The sequence below is a fragment of the Clytia hemisphaerica genome, unplaced genomic scaffold, assembly GCF_902728285.1.
Source record: "Clytia hemisphaerica strain Z4C2 unplaced genomic scaffold, Clytia hemisphaerica genome assembly, whole genome shotgun sequence".
NCBI classification, from domain to species: domain Eukaryota; kingdom Metazoa; phylum Cnidaria; class Hydrozoa; order Leptothecata; family Clytiidae; genus Clytia; species Clytia hemisphaerica.
The window spans coordinates 797410-807480 of NW_027104328.1; the positions used below are offsets into that span (position 1 = coordinate 797410).

Genomic DNA, 10071 nt, shown 5'->3' on the forward strand with positions numbered 1-10071 from the left:
TTAAAACTGAGCGGAAACCTTGACTTATCATTCACTGAAACACTCATAAAATTGTTTAAAGACTCATTCCCCTCCTAAGTTTGAATATTTTCATACCGATTCAGCCCAATATGGGGTAAATTTATATATTACTTAAATACAAATCATCATTTTATTTTTCCAGATTATTAAAAGTGAAAATAAAGATGATTTGAAAAAAAAGGCAATTTGAGAGTATCATTTAACTAAGGCTGGTTGGTCATGTCTTTATCTCGAGACCGTCTCAAACAATTAGAGGAAGTTGAAAAGGACGTTGTGGTAGTCATTGAATCTGCTTCTCAGTCTCTCTTGGAATTGTCAAAACAACAACCATCTGAAGAATACGTTATTGCAAGAACCACCGAATTTTTAAAAGGTATCAGATCTTATTTCATTTGTTTATTCACTAATTCATTCATTTCATTCTTGTATCGATTTAGTCTCGCATTCATTCATTCATTCTCATATTCATTCATTTCTTCCTTCATTTATTCGTTCATTCATTCATTCATTCATTCATTCACACATATATTCATTGCGAATTAACCATACATTATTGCATTCATTTCTTCCTTCATTATTTCATCTCTATCTATATTCTTACAATCATTCAGTTTGCATTCGTTCTTTCTAGCACTTTTCCATTCATTCATTCATTCATTCACTTAACCATACATTATTGCATTAATTTTTTCATTCATTATTGCATCCGTATATTCTTACAATCATTTAGTTTGCATTCGTTCTTTCTAGCACTTTTCTGTTAATTCATTTATTCATTCATTCATTCAAATAATTTACTTTATTTCATAGGACTTGAAGGCGTTGAGCGAAAATTAAACGAGCATATTTCGTACTTGAGTCAAGTCTCCACAAATCAACAACACGAAGGCAGCATTTACTCTGAAGAAAAACGTTTCCAATTAGTTTGCGAGAGCACTGATATTGTCTTGAAGAGGATCAAGGCACTAGAGAAGAGAGTTTACCCTAAAAAGGAAACTTAAATTAAAAGGTACATATGACTTTCTACTACAACCATGGACAGAAATGTAAGAAACAAACACTTTCATGATTTTGCGTTTTTTTACTGCCAAATTATACAGACTTGTTGATACAGACTTTATTCCCGGATGATACCTTATTTCGCGAAATCTATGAGATTAAATCCCCCATTAAGGGACTTCCTTTACAACGAATTTAATGAGGTAAAGAGTAATCAAAACTAGGCCAACATCAAGCAGCATAAAGACCTATTACATAATCATAAGGAAATATAAAATTTGTTGAATAAGACATTCCTTTCATTCGGCTTATATGTGTCTGATATGAAACGGGAAAACTATGTAAAACTAAAGCTTTTAATACTCAGAAATAGGTTTATATATAACAACATTTTAATTTCTCTTTTCTTAGAGCATCATACCTTTTCATCGAATCCAATTTCGTAATGATCTCCCAATTCTTCATTCTTTCTGAACGCGGTGACACATTAGCATATCGAGATTACCGTGGCGATGTTGTGTCAATCACTCCAGAAATCTTTCATAGGCGTTTGAAAATGTTACGCACAAATGGCACACATCCACCACCGATATTTAACGTCGAAGGCACGCAATTCGTATACATCATTCAATACGGGTTATATTTCGTATGCACCACTATTGAGAATGTCTCGCCTGCTTTTATATTAGAGTTTTTACAGAAAATCGCATCTTTGTGTAAAGACTATTGTGGCGTGGTACATGAGGAAGCTGTACGCTATAACTTTGCTTTAATTTACGAACTCTTAGATGAAGTGTTGGATTATGGGTATCCACAGTCCACCTCGACTGATGAATTAAAGGAGTTTATTTTTAACGAACCGCATCCATTGCAACGTTCAAGCGCCGCTCCAAAACCCCTTCCAACGATGAATTTATTTGGCGCCCCTTCCGCCCCCGATAAAAAAGTTGCCGCCAGCTCGGCTCCCATGAAATCAGTCATGAAAGAGAAAAATGAAGTTTTTATTGACGTCATTGAAAGACTGACTGTGGTGGTTTCAGACAATGGCCAAATTATTAAATACCATTTAGACGGATGTATTAAAGTTCAGAGTTTCCTAGCCGGGAGTCCACAAATCCGAATTGATTTGAACGAGAATTTACGTATAAGGAACTGGGAAAATAATGCGGTTAACCGTGATATGACGAGTGCTATATTCGACGATGTTTCATTGCATGAGTGTGTCAACCAAGATGAATTCGAGAAACACAGATCCCTTTTATTTTCTCCACCCGCCGGTGGATGGGTGGCTTTCCGCTATAGCATTTTCAATCTGTCAGAATTACCGTTTCAAGTAAATTCGTTTTTAGAAGAGTCAGGGGATGATACGCTTGTATTGCGTTTACGTGTTCGCTGCACTGTACCATCACAACATCACGCTGTTGCCGTAGCCGTCACCGTACCGTTACCGAAATCAACAACAAATGATCCGTCGCTTGGCAACCCAGCCATGGAATATAAACAAAAAGAGAAACTCTTGGTTTGGAACATAAAGCGTATCCACGGCGGTTCAGAACAATCATGTAATATCAAAATTAACGTACCCACAATCACTAGGAAATGTAAACAAGAGTTCGGTCCCGTACGTTTAACTTTTGAGTTCCCAGCTTTCGTTAAATCTGGTCTGAAAGTGAAAACACTAAAAGTCATCGAAGCGAATGGTATGTACACACCAGCACGTTGGATTCGATATATTACGCATACTGATTCTTTTGAAGTTCGATTTTAAGATAATTGTTTAGTTTTAGATTTTCTAGATTTGATTAGAACCCTTGTTTGAAGGACACACATTAGTTTGTTTTGTCAAATTTTTAAAGATTGAAATTTTCGAAATGCTACTATAACAATTGTTTTCAGGAACACTAAGTTATGTTTTTTCTTCTTCATTACAAAAGGTTTGAAATCACAATGCTCTGAATTATCTTTTCAATGGTAATTTTTTATTAATTATATTATTATATTATTAGTTAGAACTGAAGCATTGATTGAACCGACAAACCTCTGGAGCAGACATTTTAATTTGTTTCGACTCGTTTAATAGAAATCTCTCTTGCTATCTTTTCTTGATTCTTGGTATTTTTTTATTTCAAGATAGATTTTATTTTTTGCTATATTAGCATTTTATGTAGGATGCTGTGATTGCATTGCCAAATGCGAGCGAAGAAGAAATAAACGAATAAACGTTTATGAAATACGACTTCTTTGATTAAAATTGTAATTTTTGGCACATGTTTTCTTTCTTACCGCTTCCCATTCAACCAAGATGAATTCGAGAAACACAGATCCCTTTTATTTTCTCCACCCGCCGGTGGATGGGTGGCTTTCCGCTATAGCATTTTCAATCTGTCAGAATTACCGTTTCAAGTAAATTCGTTTTTAGAAGAGTCAGGGGATGATACGCTTGTATTGCGTTTACGTGTTCGCTGCACTGTACCATCACAACATCACGCTGTTGCCGTAGCCGTCACCGTACCGTTACCGAAATCAACAACAAATGATCCGTCGCTTGGCAACCCAGCCATGGAATATAAACAAAAAGAGAAACTCTTGGTTTGGAACATAAAGCGTATCCACGGCGGTTCAGAACAATCATGTAATATCAAAATTAACGTACCCACAATCACTAGGAAATGTAAACAAGAGTTCGGTCCCGTACGTTTAACTTTTGAGTTCCCAGCTTTCGTTAACTCTGGTCTGAAAGTGAAAACACTAAAAGTCATCGAAGCGAATGGTATGTACACACCAGCACGTTGGATTCGATATATTACGCATACTGATTCTTTTGAAGTTCGATTTTAAGATAATTGTTTAGTTTTAGATTTTCTAGATTTGATTAGAACCCTTGTTTGAAGGACACACATTAGTTTGTTTTGTCAAATTTTTAAAGATTGAAATTTTCGAAATGCTACTATAACAATTGTTTTCAGGAACACTAAGTTCTGAATTATCTTTTCAATGGTAATTTTTTATTAATTATATTATTATATTATTAGTTAGAACTGAAGCATTGATTGAACCGACAAACCTCTTGAGCAGACATTTTAATTTGTTTCGACTCGTTTAATAGAAATCTCTCTTGCTATCTTTTCTTGATTCTTGGTATTTTTTTATTTCAAGATAGATTTTATTTTTTGCTATATTAGCATTTTATGTAGTATGCTGTGATTGCATTGCCAAATGCGAGCGAAGAAGAAATAAACGAATAAACGTTTATGAAATACGACTTCTTTGATTAAAATTGTAATTTTTGGCACATGTTTTCTTTCTTACCGCTTCCCTCTGAAACATTGATTGATTGATTGATTGATTGATTGATTGATTGATTGATTGATTGATTGATTGATTGATTGATTGATTGATTGATTGATTGATTGATTGATTGATTGATTGATTGATTGATTGATTGATTGATTGATTGATTGTTGATTGATTGATTGATTGATTGTTGATTCTTGATTGATTTGATTGCTTATTGCTGATTGCGTTGATTTTTTTTAGATTTTTCTTCATTTTTTCATAGATTTATATTCTAATCATGAAATGTAAAATGTAAAATAAAGTTCAAGTAGATTAATATTTTTTGTGATAAAATCTTGATTCTAGCTCAAATATTTTCTTGACTCCAGTTGATATAATTTTAGGTATATGCAAGGTAGAAGGCACCATGAACATATAAACGACTGGACATCCATCTCTTTTGTCTTTTTGTAGAAAGGGCTGCTAGCTTCGTTGCCGCCTCGTTAAAAGCATAAAATGAAACAATAGATTTTGATGATAATCCACTTGGGAATACCTTACTAACAACGTCAAAACTTCGACAAAAGTCTCTGTTATTCTACTTTTCTCAAGTCTTTTATCTATATCATAACAAAGATAACAGAGGCAAAATCATCGTCAGCTTGTCAAAACTCCGACTAATATTTCTAAATTTTGACTCAAAAGTGTCTAATAATTTTAGAGCGTGTCACATTCTAATTTCGATATTATTATTACACAGGCTCTCAAATTTGGCAAGCTATTTTCTGTCATAAAACAAATTATTGGAGTGACAAAAGAGATTCAAAAGTATACACGCAGTTGAAATTCTGCATTTCAGAGTTGAAAATGTTGATAAAATAAATTACAAACTTGTAAAAAAATTCCAAAATAATTTTTTTGCACATTAGGAGTAATGTTTAAGCAAAAGCTCTATCAATCTTTTTACCTAAATAATTCAAAGAAATAAAATTATGACGGAATATTGTCGGATTTTTCATACCAATTTTGAAATACAGGCGGCAAAGAAGCTCGCTTCAAAGAGACAATAAAAGATAGATGTCTAGTCGTTTATATGTTCATGAAGGCACCTAGCGTTCATTATAACTCATTGAAAAAATAACAAAATAGACTCATGGAATGGCCAAAGGTAGGACTAGGGTGTGCTATAGTATAAGACAAATCGCTATCTAAGAAATAAGTCCAAAGCCGCGAAGAAAATTTGCAAATGCGTTTTTTGCCGAAAAGATTTTACAGTGGGTAGAGTTTGCCAGTCTTCGAAACTCTCTCACCGATTTTTCCTCCGTATACCGCCGTAACGCCATACCACCCTATTTTCCCGTCTTTACTATCATTGTAACGGACGATAATAATATCTGTTTATGGTAGGACTAGAGTAGTACAAATTGGGTTTAAGCCCTGAAAAACCTTAGTTTGACGAGCTATGACTTTTGGGAATTCTCAATACCACGTCAAAAGACAAAGGAAAGTTCCAGAATCGAAAAACAAGCATTTTTTTTACAAAAAGTCGATAATTGTGACACTTCATTTAACGAGAAGTGGTGTTTAGTGTTATCCAGCTCTCTTTCAAAATACACGTTTTTTTATAAGAACATAAGGCTTCGATGGCCAAAATGTTAAGAACATGTTAATAACATTTCAAGGCTTCGCTGACTCTAAAACATTTCTTAAGAATATGGACAAAATACATTAGAAATGGCGAAAATAAGAACATGTTAAGAACATTTTTAGGCTTAAAACTCAAAAAGTTAAGAACATCCAAACCAAAGGCTTCAATATTTTGGATGTTCTTATAAAAAAAAGTATATAGCATAGAAAAGGGGCCGAGCCACAATCCCCAAACAAATTTCTTGAGACTAGTAAAAAATTAGCAAAATAAAAATCAGTCCCCAGGATTCCACTATCAATGTTGATTCCGGAAATGGCCGAGGACTCGATGCTGTCAGTGGGGATGAGGAACCATGTGAAGTGCCTGCAGATATCATGGCTAATTTTTGCTATGCTCTGTAGGGGGGGGGTTTCATGGTTGGCGGAGGAGCGGAATCGGCCCTTTTTTCGGACGGAGTGGCGGAATTTGGCGAAAATTTAGACGGAATTACGGAAATTGGGTTCTCTGACGGAGACGGAAAATTAGACAATTTTAGTGCGGAAAAACGGAATTTAGCAAAAAAATTTGCGGAATTTCGGAATTGGTAAAAGATATTCAAAATTTGGGATTTTCGACAAAAATATTGAATTTCAAAGGAATTTTCGGTGACGGAATTTTGGTTCAATTTGAGACGGTTTGACGGAAATTGGAGAAAAAATTGACGGAATTGCGGAATCGGGTACCCCCTGAAACCCCCCGCCCCCTCTGTACTATTTTACATGTTTCCATGGTTTAGAAATTGAACTTTGGATATTTCATGAATAATAGATTATCAAGCCCATGAATGAAAAGTGCTGAGAAAATCAGAATTTCATTTTGGTTTAAAAAGCGATTTCAACAAAGTTCAATGTTCATTTAAAGAATGGCTTTGGCTTTGGTGTTGGAGACATTATCTCTCTTCTAAGACAATTCTTTTGATTTTCTGTTTTTGAAAGTGAAGTTTTTCGAAGTTCAAAGGGAGCAAATAAAACTACCTTATCGGCCAAAACTTAGTCGGCCCTAAAAGTGACTAAATTTTGCGAGTTAGACTACCGACAAACCAATCCAGATTCTATTCAACGCAGAGAAAAGTAACCATGACGGCACAACTCAGAAATGTCATCAACGCTTTTTGATAAAAAAGAGCCAATTTTTTCCGGATTTTCCGTCAAAAAACTCTTATTTCGTTCAGTGTTCACCACCGAAAATTCCGTTAAAATTTAAGGTTTTTGTTATAAATTCCGCCGGGACTTTTGATTAATATTTTGCTGATTCCGAAATTCCATGAGACTTTCTGTTGTTAGTGCTAAATTCCGTTATTTCACCACACTAAAATTGCCAATTTTCCTTCATCCACCGACAGTGGCTCCAATTTCCAAAATTCCGTTGAAATTTCCGTTCAAAACGGGGCTGAATTCCGCTCCTCCGCAAATCCCAAAACCATGAAACCCCCAATAGCAACAGAAATATAGACAAAAAAAATGCAAAGTTAAAAAAACCTATGAAAACCTTTTTAACAAATGTTCCATTCCATCCAACGTCCATATGGCATGGGTCAGGTCTAGGCACAGGATTGATTCTTCTATTTTTGTAGTCTTATCCTGGGAAACAGCACTTCACACATAACTAAATAAATGCTCTCCTTCCCTCCCGCCAACGCAACACCTAAAGACCAACGCCTTTTGAGAAAAAAATGCCCATTTCCCGCCACCCGCTGCTGCGTGCTCGTGGCGCGCGCTTTGGTGAATCGAGGCAAAAGGAAAGATGGGGGAGTGTTCATCAAAACAAAAACACACTTGCTGCAATTTTCAAAAAACATTACATAAAAATAGAAGTTTAGTAAAATTTCAACTGGCTGGGTCGAGCTTCGAGCTCTTCATCTAGAAGGAAAGTAATTTTGAGTTATTGATTTCTCTTTGATAGCTTGCTAGTTTAATTTACTTAAAAAGTCCTGACACCTGAAGGCTGCCAAGAGACTGAGAGAAAGAAATAGAAAAGGGATTGGCTTGGATCCATGCTATATAATCCAGTGCATCCTGGCAAATGACGGGGTGAGCATTTGGCATCGGATATACCCATTGTAAATGAGATAGGACGTTTGGCTAAAAGCTAAACACCTGTGCAAAATGAAAAAGGGAAGGTAAACAGGGCCGGGAATTTTTTTAAAAGTGAGGGGGCTTCAATGATTATAGACAAAGGATTGGTCCCACCATGGAAAAAAATTTTTGAATTATGACTACAATTGGCCAAAGTGATTCTAATTTAAATGGGTATTCGGAATAAAAAAAAAGAATAAACGACGCTTTCGAGTCGACACAAAACGTCTCATTGCCAATTCAAGTGAAAAATACCCCTTTATTGCCAGTTAGATGTTTTATGGATATGGGCAAATTTGTAAGATTGGTTTCTAAACTTTGGGCCCTTCAACAGGTAAGGTAACATATGTTTTTTGAATTTTTTTGAAAAGATTGGCTCGGATATTTTTTTGCAAAAAGGGGGGGGCTATAGCCCCCCTAGCCCCCCCGGTTTCGCCGGCCCTGGTACCTTAAGCTAGGCAAAAATGGGTGCTGAGTACGGATGATAACAATAATATGAGATCAAATTTGGAGCCGTCAATCAACACAACGGCACTATAACCCAGACGTAATTAATCGAACAGCTCGATTACCGAACTAATCGAACTTTGTCGAACTTAATCGAACGACAAAAGTTCGATTAAATTCTTTAATCAAACTTTTCAAAAGTTGCTAAAATTGTGAGTATTCGATTAAGTTTGACAAAACATATTACGTTTGACAAAGTTCGACAACGAGAAATGTTCGAAAAAGTCGACAAAAAACTCCATTTGATAAAGTTTAACAACAAGAAAGGTTCGACAAATTCGACAAAAAACTCCGTTCGATAAAGTTCAACAACAAGAAAGATTTGACAAATTCGACAAAAAACTCAGTTCGAAAAAGTTCAACAACAAAAAATTACCTCCATTGGGTACACTACCGTGGACGACCCCTGGGGGTCCCGGCCAAGGTCCCGGGGAGTCAAATTGGTGCCCACTAGTCAGGGGGATGCAAGGGTACACGCCTGCACCAGCGGGGGTGCTTTAAAGTTCCTCAAAGTGTTGTCAAAGGCCGGAAAAAAGTGCAATCGAATTACGCGCAAGTGGAGGAGCCTTCAGTTGCTCAGGTTTTCTTAAATTTTTGTTCGATTAAACTTGACAAAGTTCGATTAAGTTCGATTAGTTCGATTAAGTTCGAATAATGTAATTGAACTAATCGAACTGTCGAGGTCTCTTTAAAAAAAGTTCGATTAAGTTCGATTTCAGTAATCAAACTTAATCGAACTTTGTATTTTGAGAAATTTGTGAGTATTCGTTTAAAGTTCGACAACCGAACTTAGTCGAACATTAATCAACCAACAAAGTTTGATTAAGTTCGACAAAGTTCGATTTAAAATACCTTTCGATTGGTTTGATTAATTACGTCTGGTAACGGATTGGTCACTATTGGTCAAATCTTGGGTTGGTTGATATTTCTTTGGGGACTGTATACGTGGTGGAGTTATCAAAACAAATTTGTGAGTGTTGATAACACATCTCACAATTTTCCGCAGAAGAACGATGCTTGCGCAAACAATGGCATGGGCGTCATCACATTTAACGTGTTTCTCATCGCAAAAATTTGTTCCTTTTGAGGTGTGAAAGCCTACTTGGTTTGGTGAAGTCACATATTCACATCATTTGCTATCTATGATTTGTTGTTAAGTTATTTATAATCACTTTGGAGGTTTGGTGAAATGGTGGCAGCTGAATTGGTGTCCCATGTTTTGTCAGATAGTCCAAAATTAGAGAGCCTATAACGGTAAAAAAAAGTGAAACATAAAAAAGTTTCCTTTTTAAATTACCTTATGTAATTCCATTAATTTTCGTGCCCCTTTTATTTTCGCGCAGAATAGTCCGTGAAAATAAAAGGTGTGCAAAATAGGCCTATTTTCACGCACTTGAATTAAAGGGTGCGCGAACTAGTAATCGTTCTAAACGTGTAGAAATCTCATCTTAGGACTCTTTTAATAAAATGGGACCTCGATTCATTGCAAATATGCCTCTGGGATGT

The 10071-nt window shown here is 35.7% G+C and overlaps 2 protein-coding genes across 2 annotated transcripts; both read left to right on the forward strand.

The window, feature by feature from the left end:
- Positions 1–240: 240 nt before the first annotated feature.
- LOC136817732 (mediator of RNA polymerase II transcription subunit 11-like) lies at positions 241–1022 on the forward strand. The gene is made up of 2 exons (XM_067074047.1): positions 241–394; positions 832–1022. The coding sequence occupies exons 1-2, from the start codon at positions 241–243 to the stop codon at positions 1020–1022; spliced, it is 345 nt and encodes a 114-aa protein (XP_066930148.1).
- Positions 940–3308, forward strand: LOC136817677 (uncharacterized). Its single transcript, XM_067073994.1, has 2 exons — positions 940–1030; positions 1432–3308. The coding sequence occupies exon 2, from the start codon at positions 1466–1468 to the stop codon at positions 2786–2788; it is 1323 nt and encodes a 440-aa protein (XP_066930095.1). The 5' UTR covers positions 940–1030; positions 1432–1465; the 3' UTR covers positions 2789–3308.
- Positions 3309–10071: the final 6763 nt, after the last annotated feature.